Source organism: Bemisia tabaci, chromosome 1, assembly GCF_918797505.1.
Source record: "Bemisia tabaci chromosome 1, PGI_BMITA_v3".
NCBI classification, from domain to species: Eukaryota; Metazoa; Arthropoda; class Insecta; order Hemiptera; family Aleyrodidae; genus Bemisia; species Bemisia tabaci.
In genome coordinates this window covers 75787926-75810752 of record NC_092793.1, presented here as the reverse complement: position 1 = coordinate 75810752, position 22827 = coordinate 75787926, and the positions used below count along the sequence as shown (strand labels likewise).

The window sequence follows — 22827 nt, the reverse complement described above, 5'->3', positions numbered from 1 at the left end:
CTTGCTGGAAAATATTAAGTACTTACATTCACAGTACTTTTTCAGTACCTTTCCAAAAAATTCAATACCACATAAGCAGAAAAATTCAGTACTTTTTTGGTCCCTTTACGAGACGAAATTCGAAAATTGTCGAGATTCACCCGCAAATCGCGAGAAAAATGACGTAGCCAGGAAATTTGAAGCTCACTGGTGGCCTGAGGAAGCAATTGGTTTTACAATCACGATCTAACGGGAAAATACTGCACTAAGAAATATTGCGCAACGGATTGCATATTTTCCAGGCTGTTTCAAAAACCACCCATGGCATGAAGCACAGAATTTCCGACCTGCATGGGAAATTTCGTACTTTTTCAGTCTTCCGGACCGTTTTAAAAATCAGTACTATTTCCCGACTCCGGACCGGTATTCACCCTGGAACCAAATTACAAAAAACAAACAATGCGCTCTCAAGGTTTCATTAAGAAAGTTGCGAAGGTTTTTGATAAAAAAATTAAATATGGGAGGAAATCAGGCATCATCTAATGCAATTAAGCTGAATCTGGTTAAAGGAAACTCAAAAAGAGGAACTAAAATGACACAATTTTTTGATTGAGAGGAATTTTATTAGTAACTTAGAAAAAATATCAATTTAACAACTTGCCACAAACTGCTTAAACCTTACACTTTATACAAAAAATTTGATGTCTTCATGGAAAGCACTACTTAAAAAAGAGCTGTTTTCTGAAATCTGCCGGTTTACTAGCTTTCTACCCCACACACATTGAGACACAATGAAACTGAGCAGTGCCTGGTGCACCTTTCGGAAATTATTAGTTATCATGAGCTCAAACATGAATTAAGTGGAAAACAGTAGACCAGGGAGGTTTCAGAAAATGCCACTAACTTTACAATTGGCAGCGAAAATTACAAGAAGACTTACAGCTAGAAAAAAGTAAGTTACACCAACTGAATCTTTATTATCCAGCCTTCAAGCATCGAGACACCCCCAGTTTTGCTGAATTTTCCAAACAATTTTGATTTGCAAACTGATTGGGGGGGGGGGGGGGATGTATCTCGAACCCAATTCGAAGCATCCAGAAGTGAAATTGTAACACTATTAAATATTAGGATTCTTTTTTTTTCTTTTTTTCAGACTAGTTACTTGTTACATCCGGCCAGATAATATGGATTCTACATCTTAATTAATATCAGATAACAGTAAAAATCCGTGTGTTCAAACTTCAATGTCTTAATAATGAGTAGAAATATTTGTGCAAAATCTACCTGAGTAATATCAAACACTGAACTTATATTTTTAACTTCAAGAGGACAAAGAAATTCTATGGAAATTGGAAAGAAAAGAGAAATAAAACAAAATTCATCACGCAGTTTGATCAAATAAAAACTTACAAGCACAAAATAATTTTTGCGAGAGATGTATCATCTTTGATAGTAAATCAACAAGCTTTTATCATGAAACTGTGGCTTTATATTCAACTTTTATTGGAGCTTCATGGGTAATGTGCTGAACACAAACATATGATCAATATAAAAAATTATATCACCTGGCCAAGCAATACCAAGTGTTACAATTATTACCTGATTATTTTCTTGTTGAATGTTTACAGGAATCTTTCCTCAGAAACAAAGAGAGCAAACAACAGTTTTTTTGAGGAAGAAAAGAAAAAATTAAAACTAATTATATTCCGTTACACTGAAAAGAATTCCTTCTTTCAAGCTTAAACACTCAATGATGAAAAAATTATGCGTAAGTACTAATTTAAAGACAGGATGTCTCATAGCATTTTCTTTTTCTCCTCCCTGATTTTATAGACCTTTTCTTCAGAATCAAAAAGACGCAAAAATATTCATAGCTCACAGCTCACAGATAAACACACTATTATTATCTTCTGTATTTTTTACCAGATATTTCTCATCAGACAAAGCAAAATAAGAGGCAGATGTTTCAAAGAACATATTGAGAAATTTACGATGAAATTATTTCAAGTCCTTGGAAACTTTTCCTCGCAAAAAATGGGCATATTTATACTAAAAAAAAAACTATTTATGTAGGTGGAAATGATTAAAATCAAAAGGAACTATGATTCATGAAAATACTGTGCTTATAATTCCTTTGGAGGATTTAATTCATTTTCACAAGGTTTCATCTTCCATGAAGTCGTCCAAAAGTACTGGGTTAAAAAATAATGTGAAATTTCTCGCCTTTAAAGCTATGTATCGGCTTCGGTGTTAGTCAAGTCAACATTGTGGAAACGTTACAAGACAAAGACAACATAGAAAACAAAGTTGGAAAGGTACAATTGAATCCAATGTATTTCTTTCTGGCCTTGCTACTGCCAGGAAAGTAAGAAAATTATATTTTTGTCTCATTTTCAGCGAATAAAAATTAATTTTAATGGAGCTTTACTCCACAGCACTTTGGAAACTAAATTTTTAGTTAGCCTGAGTCTTTTTGTTAATGGTAGAAAAAGGCCGAAGGCATGCTTCGAGAGCCCAACTCACTGTCTACTGATCAATGTCAATCATGAGAACAGATAAGAAGCAAGAAAGAACACAAACAACTTGATAGGCCGGAGAATCCTTGACTTCCATGAGCTGAGCATGTATCACTGCAAATAAATAAAAACCCACACAGAATTACTTAAAATGATAATTAATGACAGACGTAAGATAAAAAGAGGTAAAAATAAAAACAGAATAGAATATTTGAATGCATTTAACCAAAAAGATCTAATGACAATATTAAGGGATTTAAGATATGACATATCACCTGAAGGGATGAATTTGATTTTTGTTTAAAACTTAGAAGGCTTGGTTGAGCGGTACATCAATGGCTAAATGCAAAAAGCGCATACCTTGATCACAATATTTTAAAATCATCGATTATGTTTTATTCTCTTCGAGGCAAACTGATCTACTAGTTTCCTCGTGATTTTGTATGATAGTTTAGATTGAGTGAAAACAATTCACAAAAAATGTCAATAGCAACTGAGGGTTGGTTTTTGATTTAAAAATAAAACATGAGCTGAAACTTGAAAAATAGCAATCCAACATACACATTCTTCAAATCTAGCTATCGATCAATGATACAAGTAGCGATGGATCGATCCAAAGCTACCAAAAGTGGATGGCTGATGGTTCTAAAATGATGACTTGGCTTGGAGCAGATAGAGGGTTTTTAATAAAATGCAAATAGACTTGTTTGAGCCATATTCTATATGATGATTATACTACACAGAAAATAATTCGCAAAAGAGTTAAAAGCCCTAAAATGACCTTGACTTTTGTGGTTGAGTGGTTTTTCGACTGCTCCTTGTTTCTTTTAACTCTTTTACTTTACAACTTTTACATATTGACGGTGTAAGTCGGCAATCACATTACTCGGTTTGCAACATTGCAGACTTCCCGGCCTTCCCTTATTTTCTAAACGGAAAACTACTCAACGGCAATTCTTTGGAACTGCTATGATTTTTCTTATCTATGCAAAGAAAATTCTGCATAAACTTCAAGGAATGATGTCAATTTGTTCTCCTTTAAAAAAATAACATCGAGGCGGAGATTTTCAGACACCGTAAACGAGATATGTGATTGCGGACTTACGCTGTCGATATGTACTTTGTACAAGTTTTTTTCGGAGTGAGTGATGCATTAGTTCATTTTGAAGAGACCATTTGGGGCCTTGATTCATCCCTGCAATTCTCTTACAAAAAATTATATTGAATGATCACTGCCATTGAGAAATTCGGAGGATGGTTAGGAAAAAATTCAATATAAATAAAATGAAGGGACAATAAAATAGGAGATGTATTTAAACTTTGAAACTTGATAGAAATAATTACCAATTTATGTCAAAATGCATTCACTTGCCATATATGCATTCATCAGCCTGACAATGCAAGCAGCGCATCTTGCAACTTTTTACGAGCTGAACTGACTCTGTCTTCTTGTTTTTTGATATCATCTTCCCCAATAGTTAACGCCTAAAAAAATAAACACAGAAGAAGTTAAAATTTTTAGAGCTAAAAATTCAAATGTTCAATAAAAAGTGTTAGAAATAGTAAATGGTTACAAGCGGAAGAAACTGCCGCACTTTCAGCACTTCAGCCAAATTGTGGCAGCAGGAACTAAGAGTCTTGGCTTCAGGTGCCACATTTTTCAGGGTGCAGGATGCAGATATTGGAGAAATAATTTCACCATGTTCCATTGAAAAATCAGAATATGAGCTTTTAAATTTTTGCCAGGAGCATAAAATTGCACTTTAATCCAACCGTGAAAGGCTGCAAAGGAAGCATATTAAAACTTTTGGTCCTTCCCTTTTGTAATGACATTTTTTAACCTGCTTAATTCAAGCAATTACATCATGATTTTGATGCCGTTTCATATTAGTGGCTGATTTTCTTGTGAAAAAGTTTGTGGAAAACTCCTCTGTGCAAAAAGGCCATTGTCTCAGTTTCAGGCTTCTCATTGCGAAGCTTCCCTGTTGCTTGAGGTTACGAAAGAGTGCAATAATAATTCATCTAAAAAAATATTTAGGTAGGTAGTTATTGAATGTATTACTGTTTACTTTTCTATCATTCTGTGCGTGTGATACATATACAAAGCCACATCTGTAAAAACAGTGGAAATCAAACATTCGCTATTTTTAAAAGGCTAACCTTCAAGAATGTTTGTACCAAGTTTCAGACTTCTGGCATAATTTTTGATTAAGATACAAATAAACGACCGTTTTATATCTAAGAACAGCAGATGTCAAAATTTGTTGAAATAACAAATATTGAGCTAAATAGTTTGCTGAAACTCATTTATCACCTTAATGATCGTGAGCATGAGCACATTAAAATAGTAATAAAAGTTAATAAGACCTATTGCATGTGGGTCTTTGGGAAATGGTACCTTTTTCAATATTTTTCCTATTGTAAAAGACTAATAATATGGTTTGTTCCTTATTTCTTTTTGGAAGTTACCAAATATTTATTTTTTTAGGAAAATCATTGAAAACCTCAACCGTAATCATAATTTGATCAATATCAATCGCTTTATCTCTCTTACATTAGTTAGGTAGTTAATTTTACGCCTAGAAAAAGTTCTCCGTAAAAACAGCGAATGTGGTATTTTTTTAAACTCACTGTATCTTGTTGACATTTGTTTTAAATTTAAAGTTCTAAATCTCATTTTTTGGGGAGGATCTGCTCTATAATAAATTTATTGACAAAAACCTATTTGCTGTATGAATATCAACACGCACAGCTTTGAAAACTTTGAATGCGATTTTCTCAATACTTAAAAAACACGACATTCGCTGTTTTGACATATGTTACACCTCGATGGTTAGTTTTTACTTCTGTAACTTTTGAACATATCAAGATAGAGACTTCCAATTTTGTGAGTGCTCCTTGATCAAAGAAAACAACTTTTGGGATCCCCCAAACTTTTACGGGGTTCACCCAGAAAAGGGGTTGGAATTCATGGGGTTATAGGGGTGGTTCAAGACTTATGCATAACTTGTATAAAAGTTAGTAGCCTCTCGATAATTTATGAAATGGCGAACCTGTGCAAGAGGTTGATCTGGGTTTAGGTAGACAGCAGGATTCTTATCCAAAGTTGAGCGAGGACCGGTTTGCCCTGTGATTGGCACTGAGGAGACATGAAGGGCAGTGGCGACAGACTGAAGCACTGTTTCTTCATTTACGTATGGTCCAACGGCTTTCAGACCTTTTGGTAATTCCATTGTCTTCAGTTCAGATCCATCAACATCACATGCTCTTAGACCTTCCAGTCGCTTCTCCCAAAAAAGCTGTTGAAGACAAAACGAGAGAGGAATCATTGAAGAGAGAGGAGATGAAACTATGTCATTCATTATTTTTTCATTAAAATGGAATCGGACAAATAAATTTTCTGGGAGACGCCAGGACAAAAAGGGAGTTACTTTTGGCATTATTCCTTTTTTGTAAAGAATGTCAAGATGTCAGATGGTTAAAACAGATCTATGTAATGTAATTAGAATCATTCTTCTGTCTCTAAGTACGTTCTGTCATCAATATCCGTGAAAAGATAAATTGATTAAAACAAAAAATATTTCTTTTCACAATTCATTTTCTCAAGGAATAAATAATTAATAGTACTTTTTGAAGTCTGTGGTAATTGTTTTCGGCTCTTTTAATGGGCCTCTAGACAAGGTATGAATTAAAAACACTGCACAACAATTTTTCTCTTCAAAATTTTATAGACAGAACAAATCACATGATGAAAAGTGTGGTAATCAACTTTGAGCCAAGATTTAGGAGTTGAAAATTAACATCGGGCAAGTGGCAAAAATGCAAATGGTGCAATTTGTCTGATATGTTATCCATTTGATCTGTGTAAAAAGACTTGCTCATACCTCATTCAAGTGTTGATTTCTGAACTTTCAGTTGTGTGTACCAAAGATTTAAAAGAGAGACTTGTTCTCTCTTTTAAATCTGAAGATGTTTTAAGAAAGTTCAGACCCTGCCTACAGTCGCATTCCCTCTTATTACAGTATATAGGTAAAAAGGAGTTATTGATTTCTTTAGAGAGATGTAAAAGAACCAAGGTATTGAGATGCTTTTAATAATTTTTTTGATCAATGTCTTACTTTGAGGATATGACAGATGAAGAATATAAAGTGGCACTTTTTACAAAATTAAGAGAAACCTCAGGTGAAGCTTGTTACCTGATATTCTTTGTTACAAACTAGAGCACTTGCGCTTAATTTTTCACCTTGATATTGAGGTTTTAATGTTCATTTCATCGCCTGGAGCTTCTATAAGATATTTCAACTTCAAGCATTTTTCTCGACAGTGAAAAAATGTCACTTTGAGTCCTTCATTCAAGATATCCTGATTACTCACTACAAAGGCTTTGATAAAAATTATTGATAGCTAAAATTATGGATAATTTACAATGATAGGTTTTTAATTTCTTAAAAATAAATTTTTTCTATCCTCTTTTTCTAACTGATGTAGCATATCCTTTTCACACCTAACTAGTTGTGAACCTAATGAGCCAAATAGATTACCTGTTTCGGTTTTTCTTGAGGGCCATGTTTGAAATCAGATTTCACCTTCCCTTCTTGCATTTTGAAAACAGTTACAGGTTGCTTGAAAATGGAAGCTGTTTGCCTGATAGGCGGTACCAAAGATACATCATTACGCATGTTGCGGCTGAAAAATTAAAGGTAAAATTCTCAGTTTTAATAAAAAACATGTCACTCAAATATCATACTGATAATTTAATTTAAAACAAGCGATGTAATACAAATTAGATTCATTCCACAGCGCAGGAATTGATTAAGAAACTTTTTGGCACAGGGATTCTTGTATCAACTTCCATGTCTTTTACAGTTCATACCAACTACTTACGGTTCCTGACTTTAGTACTTACTTACTGATAAAATTCTTGAGAGTTTGGACAAACATATCTTTTTACGAGCACAATTCCATCAAAACTGATGACCAATATTAACTTTTAAAAGTTGCAGACACTCCTCTCACTTGTCCTGGGGCATATTCAATAAACATGACTGGTATCGATTCCCAACTAATACAACTATTGAGCTCCCAAAGTTCATTTGGACGTATTTATGCTAGAAGGAAGTGTGTTGCACGCTAATTCTATGCACATAGTTCCGTTTAGCATAAATACATCCATTTTTAGTTATGTACACTTCATTTGTACTTATTTATGCTGTCACAATGTATCAAAATCACAGAATGAGATTTGCCCCTGCTTTATAGGTACTTCTTCAAGAACCCTCCTTAAGTTATTGTAAGAAATGCCCCTGTTGAAAACTTTTGCTTGAGCAAAAATAAGAGTCGTCACTCATAGAGCATGTCTAAAAAAACACGATGAGCGCATCCGCAAAGTCTGAAATGCACTCCTTACTTCACAATTTCCATAAGATATTTGCGTTTTTTCGAGCTGCCCACCTAAAAAATGAAACCACAGCACAGGTGAACAATTTGTTAAAGGAGTCATTCCATTCAACCCCTGCTCAAAAGGATACTACGCAATATTCAACATAGCTGATGCCAATCCGCCAAAACACATGTGATGGGATGATGATTCTAACCACTTGATAACAATTGGCAGGTTTATATACACATTTTTCTCGCGTTGATAGATATCCGCCTTGATTGACCTCAAGTTTTCCTCAACTTGCGTGCGGAAGTGTCGGCCATGCTGAGCAGGGATTGAATGGAACGACTCCTCTAACGAACAGTTCACCTGTGCCATAGTATCATTTTTCAAGCGGGAAGCTTAAAAACACGCAAATTTCTTACGCAGATTCTGAAGTTAGGAGTGCATTACAGATGTTGCCAATGCACTCATTGTGATTTTTGAGACATAATCTGTAAGGAACAACTCTTATTTTTGCTCTAGCAAAAATTTGCAACAGGCCCATTGTCTTACCCAACTGCTTATTCTGAGAGTGACGTTTTTCTATCTCGAGGAAAAAATTATTCTATCGTTGAAATTTAATTACCTGTAGTCAAATTGCGCCGTTTTGTTCTTGTTCTTGTGAGAACGAACTAAGAGAGTGTTTACTTTTCCGGTCTGAAAATCAAATGTGCCAAGCTGTACAGAATCTCCAACACATCGAGCTAATTGAGGTTTGCTGCGGAATCTTTGACCATCAGGGCTAGAACAATACAAAAACAAAATAGTTTATCCTGATATTGTCCAAAATTGTCTGAGTGTCCAAAATGATCATCTGCATAGGTATGAAAGAAAAAGTAATGTTTTGTTGATTCTGATGATTACATGCATTTTGGGACCAATTTTAAGTTTTTTATACAGTTTGACAAGTCATTTTGCCGCAATTTTGTGCTATCTATTTCCTTCAAAACAAAACTTTAGTAAAAATCCACATTTACTTACTTACTTCTTATTCCTCTCAATTGTTTCATCTCTTTCAGTTTGTGGCAAAGAACACCATCAGTTGTTTACTTTGGAAAAACCATGAAGCAATCAATTTAAAATTACTTTCACATCTTGTAACTTCTGAGATAGTGTGTGCTGCTATCTCGATGAAGATAATCACTCTGTATCTCACACTAATGCATAGCTACTTATTCAATATTCTCGACTCATGTGATTGGATTTATCTTAAAAAAAGAATTGAATAGCGGCTTCGGCAAGTATATAGGTGCATTGTTGAAGTAAACTTGTGCGATTCCATTTGGTTCTTTTGTTTCCAAACGCAGCCTAACAGTCCTATCGACTTCCTGAGATCGTGAGCGTTTGGTAGAAACTTGAGACTTTCTTGCGTAAACAAACAAGCCATCGGGTAATTCTACCTGAGTCCAACAGCACCGACCATTTAGAATCGGGTAATTCCGTTTTCAAACAGTCCCAAACACAGTTTACATCGACAGCGCACCCTTTATTACCACTCAGGGTGTACATGTCAGATGAACGTTGAGATTGAGACGTAGGTGCACAACCATTTGATTTATCATGAGATACATTTCCACAATGTATAACTGAGTGTGCAAGTTGTCTTAATTCATCTAGAATGAAAACTAATTACCTTCTGATTTAATAAATCAAGGTAGGTACGGTACCTGAGGAGTTAAGTGAGAAATATAGAGGTGTTCAAATTGTGTGAGAGAAGTGGTAACAACATAACTTAAGTAACATTACGAGTGCACTAAGTTGATAGGGGAGTACTTAAAAAGGGCAAAATTTGAAACTTAGAGCAATATTCAGCATCAGAAAAGAAAAGAAAACCTGAAACGCTGAGCCAAACAAACAAATGAAAACATAACCTCAAAACCAAACAAACGCGTTGACAGACATCAGCATCCAAAACAGACTTCGAACATTAGAGGCTAAATTTCTCACATGACTTGATAATTAAATTTCTAACTGAAAAAATGAAAATAAATGAAGAACGCTTGGCCATACCTGTAATAAAAAACATCAACTTTTCCGGCGGACAGCCCCGTTTTCCGAACGACTTCCTCTCTCTGCCAGCCTTTCGGTAAAGCGGAGCACTCGAACCTTTTTTTTTCAACAGACATAATCCACCGAAACTGCTGGTTCAAAATCGGCACGAAATCTCAAAAAACTTTCACGAACATTTCAGTTATTTCCATGCTACCAGTACTGAAAAAAATCCTGGCGATGACACCTGATAAGAATATGACACTACGTACTAAGAGAAGAGCGGTGAGCGGGTGAAAAAGTGTGACTCATTGATTAGCAGTGCGGAGTACAGACGTCCTTGGCCATCTTCATTCTTTGCCATTCTTTTTTTCCGCCCCCACTGTGCGTCCAAGCCGCGGACCGCGAAGTCGGCGCAAACCCCCCCCCCCCCCCCCCCCCCCTTTCAAAGCATCAGCTCCCGCTACTCTTGGAGGTTTAGGTCGGACTATTTTTATTAATGAAATTATGATTAAAATTGTGTGAAAAATTCGAAGAAAAAAAGTTGCACTTTTAATTAATTAGGAAATCCAGGTCTTATCTGCAGTAAGGCAATGTTTGAATGTTTTCATGTGGAGTTCTTTCTTGATGAGTCCTGCCCGAGTCTGCTGTACTTTAAAATCTCCGCTACCTCGAAGTTTTTTTTTTTTTTTTTTTTTTTTTTTTTTTTTAAGAGAACAAATCAAAACTGGACCGAGCTCATCAGAAAGGAACCAACCCACAATCTCGAAAAAATTGAGTCGAGAATGTTTTAGAGTTTCACCAGCCGCAAATTTTCTTCTGCCAAAAACTGAAAATCTAAAAACAAAAATTTTAGAGGGAAAAGAGGGTTCATTTTTTACATTGAGCGTAATGCAGGAATAAAAATTCAAACCTCTTTTTCTCAGTTTCAACTTAATGTGGGTTGGTTCCTTTCTGATGAACTCGGTCCAATTATTCCTTGAAGTTTTCACAGAATAAATTTTTCTCGCACAGAGCGGAAAAATCTAGGAGGTTTTAAAGAAATGACGTTGAGTCGTTGTCCATTATAAAAATCAAGTATAACAGGAAGTCTGCAACATCGCAAACCGAGATACGCGGTTTGGGAGTTTCACCATCGGCTTCGACATGCGACGAGCACTCTACGAATTTCTTTCCGGCGCCTAGATACAACTATTCGAACTCCACGGATGTCCGTGTTGCATACGCACAGCTGTGAAGGCGTTTAAGCTTTTCAAGCACTCATCGCCTCACCTGCAGCGCGGCGCGGTGTAGCACTTCGGTGGGCTGTATGCGAGGATCCACATTTATGGAACCGCTTCATTTCTTCCTGGGCATGAACCAACTTAAAATATCCAAAACACTTGTAAATTTTACTTATATTAAGTTAGGAGTTACATTTTAAAAAATTTCGTGTGATTAATTTAACTATTAAAATTTTGCTTACTATTCCGTATTAAAATATAAACATTAATATATAAATAAACTATGATACTTTGCGTGTTCATTAATATGCTTTTATTCAATTAAGTTATGTTAAAAATAATCATTATTAAGCTCTATTATTATCATGTATTTATACTCCTCTGTTCGTGTTGCACACGTACAGTGTTGAAGGCGTTTTGACTCATTAGACTCTCCAAACAACTCGAAATGGGGATTATATTACATTCTATTTCCCATTCTACATTTTATTTTTTCTTCGTTCATACGACTAAAAACTTCACTCAGAAGCAAATGGTTGCATACAGGCATAGGGGCGTAGGGTGTGAGTATCTTTTGTGCTTCAGTTTTGATATCGCGGTGTGCTGAGCCTGAACAATCGACAATCGTAGAGCTTAATAATGCTTTGTTTTAATAGTTTAATTTCATTTGATCATAATAATGATGACATTTAGATTATCTTTGAGATTTTAAAACACAGACTATTGTAGTTTTAATTAAAACTCTACACATTCAATGTAGAAGTAAATAAAACTTTAATACTTAGGTAACTAAGTAAATTGATCACACAGAACTTTTTAAAATGTAGTTTCTAACTTTGTATAAGTAAACTTTACTGAAGCTCTGGACACTCTAAGCTGGTTTGCGCCTACGAAGAATTGTAAGCTCCCTAAAATTGTGGAGCCTCGCAGTACAGCCCGCCGCGCGCCGCAGTGCCGCGCCAATGGGTGAAGCGATGAGTGCCTGGAAAGTTAAAACGCCTTCACATCTGAGCGTATGCAACACGGACATCCGTAGAGTTCGAATAGTTGTATCCAGGCGTTGTAATGAAATACGTGTAGTGTTCGTCGCAGGCGTTATTAACCAAGAGAGCTTCGTTTATTTTTCTCGCATCTTAACTTAATTTCAGCGATGCATATGTGCATGTGTGCCAATGAATTAAACGTTTATTGATTTTAATCGCGCCATTGTTAATAACCTCAAAAAGAAAACCTGTCAAAAATCTTACACCCTGAAACAGTTGGAAAAAGTGGATTTTTCGGTATTTGAGGATTTTCATACGTAAACGGATGATGAAAAATCCTGCTGAAAATGATGATGAAAATCGTATCGCTCTTTACGAAATTTTCGTATAGAGCGAGAAAACTTCGTCCGCATAAGTTTTCAGGTATTGACTCGCAACATCGTTGTCAACATGCAGCAAAAAACCTACTAAAAAGTAGGCACTTTTCGGTAAATTTTACGTTTTTTTTGGTTTTTTTTTTCTTTTTTTTACAATGAGAGTAATGAAAATGTGGTCAACATTATTTTACTTTTGGGGGAGGGAAAGGGAGTAGGGGGGACAAGTTCACATGTTTTCACCTACTTTAATTATTGCCGGCATTGTCAATTAGTAAAGCCCATGAACGCTTCAACGTGACATACATTTTTTTTAAAGAGCGGTCGCATCTCATTGTAAGAATTTTACTATTTTCCATCAAAGAATAAGCAGATTTTGCATTATCAAGAGTGTTTTATGTTCGAGCAAAGCACCAACAAGAAACGAATTTGCTCGTACTGATTTTTCTTAGGAAGTTTCAGACGGACTTAAGTGTTATCGGTACTAATTTTCTTCATTAAGGGTAAGGAGCAAAGTCTGACAATGAGGCTGAACTTTATCTTCACTCATCCAAATTATATGTATGTAAAATACCTACTGCACATGTTTACACGTTGGACCAGAATCCGTAGGATAGAAGATCATCCGTTTCTATTTCATTGTTTTGCAATTCAAAATCTATGAGTAAAATTCGGAATAGGTATACTGCGCTTTCTAAAAATCTTTATGGCGCCCAGACGAACCAATCCAACGTGCTATGAATGCGGAGCGGAATCTACTCTTTTTACGAAGTGATTTGCGCTTTTACAAATCGGAACCTGCTCTTATTGTGGAGTGTAACGTGCTCTTTTGGAGCAAATTTCACTTTATTTTTATGACTCAGGTTTTTCGGACGCCACAAAGACACCGGAGTGAAATATTTTCCGGGTCTCTCTTCGATATTTCTAATTATGTTCAACTTTTTTAACACGAAATTCTATGCATAAAAGAGAAGGATGGAGTCATTAGTCATATTCTTTTCTCATCTCTCATTCCTCCTTCCTTGTGTGAGAGAAACAGGGTGTTTTAACGATAAAAAAGTAATTTAACGCCCGGATGGTTCATTTCATGATTGGCATCACAAGTGTTAGTAAAATTGCTTCATGAGGAATTGAAGGCGCGCTGTCTGCCACGGGCAGATCTCAGCATGTGGATTCTACTAATCTACGCCTCGGCTTCAGTCCTGGCCAACTCACGAATTAGAAGTTCATTGTCCTCGTAATTATTGCGAATTTGTTTTCTCTTAACTAATCAGCGATGTTGACGTATTTTGAAGGTTCGTTAAACGTGCAGATTATAGAGACAAATATGGGTTTAAAACTCACATTGACAGCACTGGGCTTGGTAATACAATGAAAAATTTCCCGCATTTTTCGAGAACAGCGGACGATTAACCTCTCTCATGCTTTGTTTTTTGAAAGAAAATGAGACAGCATCATAAATACTTTAAACTTTCTATGAGTCTAGGCTCCCTCAAGCACGTGAACTTTCATAACACTTACCTAATTTTAACGCAAAAGCCATGCTTTTTCCATGTAATACCTATAATTCACAATAGAGGGATATCAAAATGCTATCAGGTTGATCCAAATGTATGCAAGTTGAATGGGCAGTACTTTTCGCCGCATTTCGGAATCCCGCCGTGATAAGGAAAAACTGCGTATAAAAACTCGGGCGTTTCCACATTTTTCCTGATAAAACTGAAAAGTCCTTGAAAACTTATGAGTCTGCATTTTGACTTTTTTTTCTCTGAATTTTGATTTTACAATATAATCCAGTGTGTCTAAGAATTTGAAGGAAAAACACACCCAGTGACTTTCCTCACAAACTTACAATTAATTTGTTAATCGAAGCGAATTCTGCAACACTCGAATGCTTGTATGCACGTCGCATACGCAAGGTACATACGTATGTGCCTTAGCATGGCAGGATTAGGAGCCACAATTTTTGGCTCATCCATGAAAGCACTTATCTGCAGAGGAAAATCTTACGACTTATATATGTATTGTTTCTAAAGTGAACTAGAGATCCACTTCCAGAACATTTTAAAAAAAAACTTTAAATTAAAGAAAAGTCTCATTTTGATCCAAAGAACACGTTCCTGCAGTTTGACGGTTTAACCACGAGACTGTCGCATTTATAAATAGATCGGTTGATGGTACTAAACTTCGGTTCACATTGAACGCCGCACGTTTCCGGTTCAAGTAACCAAAGATCATATGAACCGAAGTTTGATTTCTGTGACCGAAAACTTTAGTTACCAGGACCGAAAAAAAATCCATGTTCAAAACCAATCAAACTTTTTTCTCCGTGTATTGCGCAACGTCCCACCCACCCCCGGAAACCTTCCAGATCCGAGCGGAACCCCGCGTTTGTACCACCTATATTTAGTTAAAATAATAGTTTCGAATGACATTCTCAAGTTTTTAATCAATAAAGGGCCCGGGCAAGCACGGAACAGGTGCATCTCCGCCAAATGGTGTCCCGAAAGGGATGATTTCCTGGAATTTCGCGGCGAAATGAGTGTTTTGTTGCGAGCCATAGCAACGCCGGTCAGGTGTGTTTGTGCCGCGATGTGGCGGGCTCTAACCCTGACTGCCGATCCATGCACGGCACTCAGTAGCTTCGGCTCCGGGACTCCACTCGCATGCCATTGTCCACGAATCCCCCGACCAATGTTTATCTAACCTCCTCCGTAAGCGCCCTTCTCATTCCAGTGCGCGATGTGACCTTTCCAAAAGGCACCCGGGAGCTTTTCCAAGCTCGAACTTTCGTTGCACAATCGGAGCAATATTAGCCTCCTCAACTGGATCCTAATCATGAGATAATTTGAACACTTACCTACTTTACCAAATGTGCGTTTATGGTACCTGTGTGAAGTGACGCAATTTAAGTGGAGATCGTAAGGAAATCAAAGAGCTGAAACCAACACGAGCTACCTAGCACGTTCTTTCGGTAAGTTTTCTCAATTGTTGAGTAAGGAACGTGTTTAGTCGCTCCTCAAACTGTTTCTTTTCATAAGGAGAATTTATATGGATTTCATTGTAACCTAGCGAGGTTTAAAGGAGGCCTCTAAAACAGGACAATTTTTCGGGGCCTGGAGTAAAATTTGAGCGTGAAGTCTGAGGAATGGATTAAAATGATGTGTGATCACAAAAATTACGAAGTGCAGAAGATAAACTAATGAGGAATTTGAAAATATTAAGGTAGCTTCGGAAAAAACAAAGGCAGGCCGTGAACATCATTTAATATTTTCCCTTGTATTTGGTATTTTTTGCAGTGATGGATCATTGCACTGCCTCGTGAGGATCTATTTTCCGAGTTACCTATATTCTTAAATTCTACTGCAGGTTTTGGAAAATTGTCTTTTTTATGACGCTATGTCGGAAGTCATCTTAAATTTATCTTAATTACGAATGCAGTGTAAGGCATATGACATGTTTCCCCAGGAGACAGCGACTATGAACGCGGTCCAAAGTGAAATAATTTTCCGGAGTGACTCGGTGGCAAGTTAGGCCAGAGTTCTGATGTACGCATTTGATTTGATTGTGTTCCGATACTAATTTGAATGGATCTAATCAGAAAGAAGACACTTATGTCAACCCTAGCATGTCAGACTTGGGTCCTCCAGACTGCGAACTTAGTATAAGTAGATAGAATTAAATATTAGGGTTGAACCTACATGGGGAGTCATAAAAAAGCACATCCATGCAAAAGCTTAGGACTTACATGGCATATATCAGATGGTGGTGCATTATGAATCATAAGAAAGAGATAAGAAGAAGTATAGGAACAGACGAAAAAGAGAATGAAGAAGGGGGAGCAGAGGGAGACAAATACGAAAAAAAGTATACTTCTCTTCTCCTACCTATTTTTTTCCCTTTTCCACATCTTTTTCATCTGTTCTGAAAGAAGAAGTCCAGAGGGATTGAACTGCGATTAATAATGGGCAACGAACTTTTTCCGTCTAGGTAATTCAAGTTCGGTGTCTGTGCCCGAAAAATTCGGTCACCTGAATCGGAAAACTTCGGTTCTCAATATGAACCGCCCTTTTTTCTCCAGGATTCTTTCTCTTCCGCTTCCTCTTCTTTCTGACATGAAGATACTTTTCTCGAAGATACATAAGGTATTTTTGAGAGATCCATTTTTCTCTTTCGATGCGAAAATCAACAACAACGGTTCCTTCTTTTTGGTCCGCGCGAATGTCTGCGCAGAATAATGCATTTTATTTACTGAGGTTGGCAAAACTGTGAAAGGTTTTGATGAATTGACACATTATTTATACACCTCAAAATAACAGCTGATTCGTAAATTTTGCACGTGGGTGGATGGTTTTTAAATACGTATATGCATAGTGATGTAATTTTTTTATTGTGACCACCAACAAATTCGTTTTTATTTACGTGATTCTTTTAGTTACCTACTTGTGCGGTCAAGTAACTATCTTACTCGCCCTTAAAACTAAATGTTAATTCTTTAATCGATACCCTCAAAAGTATTTATAATGAGTAGTGTTGCCAAGGTAATGGGTTTGGTCGCTCACAATGAGAGAAAAACTAACGGAAAAAACTAACCTAGCATAAAGGACAAAAAGTCGTTGAATCAAAATCTCCCAGACATGCCCCTCAACCGGTACGGAAACGGATGGTGCTAGTTCGAAAGTGAAAAACGCGTCCTCGAAGAACCTAAGATCGCGCCTGTCCTCGATTTTGGCCGTGTCCTATGATTTTAACGCTCTGAAGCGCATCAACGACAAAGTGAGGACCTCTATCACCAAGATGACGTCAGTCTCGGCGCACCGCGACATGAAGTACCTCTCGAAGAGGGGCACCCAGAGCGACGTCATGTCGACCAAAGACCCGAAGCTGGACGACATCGAGAGTCTCTACGACCTCCTCCGCGACTCGGACAACCTCCTGAGTTTCACAAAGTTCTTCGGGTTCCTCAGATCCTCGGGCATCATCGTGGAGAGGGATGCCCGTTTCCGGGACTTACTCACGAACCTGAAAGTCCTAGTCGGGAGCCAGCAGGACTTCAACTTGGACCTGGTGTCCTTCCAGAACCTCCTGCCGGCCAAGAACGTGGAGTTGATCGCTCGTGCGGCTCTCAACCAGTTGATCGTGCCTAACTTCGAGGAATTCAAGCAGCAGATCGAAGCCATCTACCTGGCCTGCAAGGACAGCAACCGCGGAAAAGTGGCCGACTATATTCCGCAGCTGGCCAAGATGAACGGCGACTACTGGGGGGTGAGCGTCTGCTCTATCGACGGGCAGCGCCACTCCTTCGGCGACTCCTCCATCCCGTTCACCCTCCAATCCTGCTCGAAGCCCTTCATCTACGGCCTGGCCCTCGACCGTCTCGGCCCCGAGGTCGTGCACCGCTACGTCGGCTTCGAGCCGAGCGGCCGCATCTTCAACAAACTCCTCCTCGGCGAGAACAACCTCCCGCACAACCCCATGATGAACTCCGGCGCCATCATGGTCTGCTCCCTCCTCCAGTCCCTCACCTACCAGAACCTCTCCCTCGCCGAGAAGTTCGACCTCATGCTCAACTATTTCCGCTCCCTCTCCGGACTGGAGTACCTCGAGTTCTGCAACTCCGTCTACATGTCCGAGTTCGAGACCGGCGACCGGAACTTCGCCTTGGCCCACTACATGAAGGACAACAAGTGCTACCCGGAGAACTCCGACATGAAGACCTCGCTTAACCTCTACTTCCAAGTGTGCTCTTTGGAGGTGACAGCCGAGAGCGGGGCAGTCATGGCCGCCACCCTCGCCAACGCCGGGGAGTGTCCCATCACGGGCGAGCAGGTCCTCAAGCCGGAGTCTGTGCGTGATGTCTTGTCCGTCATGCAGTCCAGCGGCATGTACGACTACTCCGGGCGTTTCTCCTTCAGAGTCGGGCTGCCCGCCAAGTCGGGGGTCGGGGGTGGTGTCCTCTTGGTTATACCCGGGGTCATGGGCATCTGCACGTTTTCACCCCTGCTCGAGGAACAAGGTAACAGCGCCAAGGGCCTTGACTTCGCCAAGCTCCTGGTGAAGAAATTCGTTTTCCATCCGTATGACCACATTCGGCTCCCGTCGAGTAGGAAGACGCCCCGGCAGAGGTCGCTGGTGACGCAGTGCTGCGGTGCGTGCCAGGTGCTCTACCCGGCCGCAAGCGGTGATCTCCCATTGCTCAAGCAGCTCTTCTCCAAAGGCTACGACCTCAACGTCGAGGACTACGAGTCCAGGACGGCCATGCACTTGGCGGCGTCGCACGGGCACTTCAGTGTTGTCAAGTTTCTGTTGAAGCACTTCTACGAGATGTCGTTGAAGCAGGACAGGAATGGGCGTTACCCTATCGACGAGGCCCGGCTCTGGAAGCATAAAATGGTGGAGGATCTTCTGGCCAATTATAAACCTAGTAAAGTGGCAGCAGCGACCAAGTGAAGCGGAGGGTCAACGTCGGCAAGTAGTAGACATCAGTGAAAGGCTTTCGACGTTTTAAATTTTTAGTTATCATCTGTTAAAGTTTGCGTCGGTTTGTAAATAAAGTTGTGTTTGTCCCAGTCAAAAAAGTTTAAATCAATTTTCTTAGGATATCTTACTGTCCTGAGGGTTCAGTATTTAAAGGGACCTTAAGAATGTAAGATACTCTTGGCAACTCGAAATAACTAACTCAGAGAATTCCAAAACGTTATGAACTTAATGCCAAAGGCAAATGTAAGTGCCGAGGAAATAAACCAAGTAAAATTAAGTAAAAACAGAAGGAAACATGTTTGAAGATTTCAACCATAGGGATCAATGTAGAAAGTGAATTCCAGGCCCGCCTATGGGATGCTAAAAGTTTATTCCGGAAATTCAATATTTATTGGAAATTGTTATATTAGGCAAGCTTTACATAATTTATAACTAATATTTCTATGGAAAAATAAGACTCTTTCCCACTAAACTTAATCATAAGAAGGAATGATCTAACAACAGCGCCTTTTTTAGTAGCTCGATAGCATAAGCGCAAAGAAGCATTTATAAGTATTAAAATATTTTCTTCTTTTTTCCTCACTCTGCATACTGTAATACGGAAATTTAAGGGCATATGTCGTCTTTTCCACGGACGAAGGAACGAAACTTCATTACAAGGTTGCAAAATAGATTCAATTGACAAAATTGAAAGAAAAGTGCAATTTTTTACAAAAATATAACCGTGCAATTTCCGAAATTAGGCTAATTTTTGCGTGTAATTAGAGGAATAGTCAGTGAAATTTTCAGTTACAAACGCACGAAAGTTACATTATATAAAACTATAATTAGTCTGTGGAAATTTTGCAGCACTGAAATATAGTTACGTTCTATCGTCTTGAAAATTATGAGGTCAAATATCATTGAGGGGCAACTGATACTCAACGATACTCAATGCGCTCAAAGTATAGGGGGGCTCCCTGACCCCTTTATGACTACGCCCATGCGTCACTCTGAGAATATTTTGGCTGGTGGCATTCTCGAAAGTCAGAACTAATTCCCCTAAATTCAAATTCATAAAAAATAAGCAATCTTAGGCGCGGCACCCTGCCTAAAATAATAGACATCGATTGTTTTACATTAGTTATTCAAAAGGTCAAAATCCAGCGTTGTCAAAAAGTAGAGAAAAAAATCAAGACTCGATGAATGGCGTTAATCAGAGCCTTTTTTATATTGAGAACAATATTTAAATAGTACCTGCGGCCAGAAACAGCACACCACAATAACGTGTCGGTTTAATGAAGCTTTGCTTTCAGGAATCAGTGGATTATTCGATCGATTAGCATCGAGGGAGGGTTGCTGAATAATGTAGTAGTTTTCGCCCGTTATAGAGCTCGGTGTTGGTTCAATTAACCTATTCTACTCTCCAATACCTCGGCAACTCTCCAGGGGGCACTCCGCCGACCTTAACCCTAATAAGACCATAAACTGGGCCGCCCATTTCCTCAAACAGGTTCATATGACTTGTCCGGTAAATGGTCACTTTTTCGTCGTTGACCTGATGACCCACGTTGAGTTTAAAACGAGGCTTTTCGCGTGAGGCTTCCGTTAGCCGTTACCCAATCAAATGCTCAGATTTAACAAAACTCAACTAACAGTATGTTTATGGGGAGTGTATAACCATAACCATTTCTGACTGGCTAACAGTAAGTCATCTTGGGCCATGACCGGATTTACCTACTTGCCGCCCACGGGCCGCCTGTATTTTGCCACCTTCTTTTCATTCATTTTGAAACATCAATAAAAACCATCAAGTCAACATGCCGGAGGGAGAAGGGTGCATAGGACGCGTTCACTCGTGTTGGACACATTTTTTGCGTAAGCCCTGTCAACGCTACTAACAAAAGTTCACGGAACTTCGCGCGAAAGTTCAGTTCCGTAAACCTATCTCTGTGGGGACATGGCCTTTCATTTGTAAGATATGAACTAAAAAATTGAGAAAGAACAAACATCAATGTGGTTTAATAATTTTAACTTCCGCCGCCGTGCCGCGCTGACCACACTGTGTTTGGCGCAATGCGTGAAGTATTCATGTAGTCTTGTAGGCACTGTGCGTTTCACGCCGCGCCGACCGCTGTTGACCGTACTGTGTTTGACGCAATGCGTGAAGTATTCATGCAGTCTCGTAGGCGCTAATATGTGTTACATGCCGACCGCCGCGACGAGGGCTTCTCCTTTTCATCTCAGGTCCTCGTCATCATTTCTCTTTGCGCCGCGCCGCTCCAGGCCAAATTACGTGTTTGGTTTCTCTCGTAACTCAACTAACTAAAGGTGCGCAGTCTTTTGTATCACCGAAATACGACAAAATTAGAAATTAATGAACTCTCAGGAAATGAGAGATTTTGTCACCTTTTCTTGTTTGTAATTTTATTCTGAATCCGATTTTTTTGTACCTGCATTTAAAAAAATTGCAAAATTTGCCGCCCCCTAATTTTGCCGCCATGGGCCGCGGCTCATGTGGCTACCCCCTTAATCCGGCCCTGTCTTGGGCCTTATGGAGCGTATAGGACCAACATAAAAAATTAAGAAGGTTGCATACAGATAATTCAAAAGTGCAGACACTGATGTTATATTTGCTTGTGTTGCTGCAGTGAACTTCAATTAATCTCGTCGGTAGCATGTGTCATTATGTATTTTATGCCCCTCCCCCTTTAAAAACATAGCTGAACTGCGGGCTGATTATTGAAATTGATAGACAAAGCGAAAGACAAAGAAGACAAAATGGATATGGAGGGATCCTATTGGTGGAAGTGTGTGGTTAGAATGGACAAAGAAGGTGTAAGTAACAGTCTAATGGACCACTAGACAAGGTACGAATTTAAGCGATCTGATACATGTTTCTTAACCAGAATTTCACGTGGAAAACGATTCTTACAACGAAAATTACGGAAACCAACTCCTAACGAAGATTTTAACGTTTTTATTTCACATTGGTTACGAGGAATTTGAACTGCCCGCTCACAAGAAACTCAAAACTCTACGTGAGTCAAATCGCCCACTACAACGGTTTCAGCAAGCTTCTCAATCGAGCAATGTTCATTTCCCATCATGTGTTGTTCAAACTATTAGCAATTTGCTATAACTGAGCCAAAGCGTCAAGATTAAGGTTGCCAGATTTTTATATCGCAGAGGCTGTCATGATAACGTTTAGCGCGCGATGTGAATCACCTAGAGCATTGTGTTTTCATGAGCGGGTGGTTTGAATTCACGCATTAAGAATCATTAAATATCTTCGTAAGGAGTTAATTTCGGTAATTTTCGTTGTGTGCATCGTGTTTTACGTAAAATTTTGGTTAAGAAACATGTATCAGAATGCTGAAATTCGTACCTTAGCTAGTGGTCCATTATCGGCAATCCAAGAGAGACCCCAAATAGTTAGTCCATAATTTTCTCTCGAAGTTTATAGGAAAACCAGCCATTTTAACCAGGAAGATCTCTCCATACTCTAAATGTTTTTTTGTCTATAGCTTTGTTTATAAATTTCAACGATCAGCCTGCTGTTGCAGTTTTTTTTAGGAAAAAGTAGCAGGCAACTGAAATCTGATGAAAAATGCTAAATACAAGCTAACTATAACGTCATCCATTTGAAAAGGAGGGCTGTTCGCAACCGAAATGTAAAGCGGGGGGAGAGGCGCCCCTTGAAAGTCCTCCTCACAGCCGTGCGAGGAGGGTATCATAATTTGTCGTTTTCCAAAAGAACGAGGTGACTACGTGCATTTCATCGCAGGAAAATTTTCACTCGAAAATTGTAGTTTTACCAGTAAATTGTTGAATATATCTATAAGAAAAGTTCACCAATTATCCCTCCAATTACTTGGAGAC

The 22827-nt window shown here is 38.7% G+C and overlaps 3 protein-coding genes across 9 annotated transcripts in view; 2 read left to right on the top strand and 1 right to left on the bottom strand.

Annotated features, from left to right (window-relative positions):
* Positions 1–580: 580 nt before the first annotated feature.
* MBD-like (methyl-CpG-binding domain protein 2) lies at positions 581–10229 on the bottom strand. 2 transcript variants are annotated; one of them, XM_019050566.2, is made up of 6 exons: positions 9928–10229; positions 8504–8659; positions 7037–7181; positions 5549–5794; positions 3868–3980; positions 581–2609 (listed from the first exon to the last, which is right to left on the bottom strand). In XM_019050566.2, the coding sequence occupies exons 1-5, from the start codon at positions 10041–10043 to the stop codon at positions 3882–3884; spliced, it is 762 nt and encodes a 253-aa protein (XP_018906111.1). In that variant the 5' UTR covers positions 10044–10229; the 3' UTR covers positions 581–2609; positions 3868–3881. The 2 variants fall into 2 exon arrangements, with proteins under 2 accessions (XP_018906111.1, XP_018906110.1); XM_019050565.2 differs by having other exon boundaries at positions 3840–3980; positions 9928–10227.
* A 4876-nt stretch (positions 10230–15105) lies between these two features.
* The window catches only part of LOC109036384 (serine/threonine-protein kinase ICK), a 40476-nt gene continuing 32754 nt past the window's right edge, over positions 15106–22827 (top strand). For 2 of the 6 annotated variants that reach the window (XM_072306181.1, XM_019050568.2), the window contains exon 1: positions 15108–15460. The gene's annotated coding sequence lies outside the window, so the exon portion shown is untranslated. Of the gene's footprint in view, positions 15461–22827 lie in introns of all 6 variants that reach the window. The other 4 variants (XM_019050571.2, XM_019050573.2, XM_019050570.2 and 1 more) reach the window with 4 other exon arrangements.
* LOC109036383 (glutaminase kidney isoform, mitochondrial) lies at positions 16786–19064 on the top strand. The gene has a single exon (XM_019050567.2). The coding sequence runs from the start codon at positions 17284–17286 to the stop codon at positions 18934–18936; it is 1653 nt and encodes a 550-aa protein (XP_018906112.1). The 5' UTR covers positions 16786–17283; the 3' UTR covers positions 18937–19064.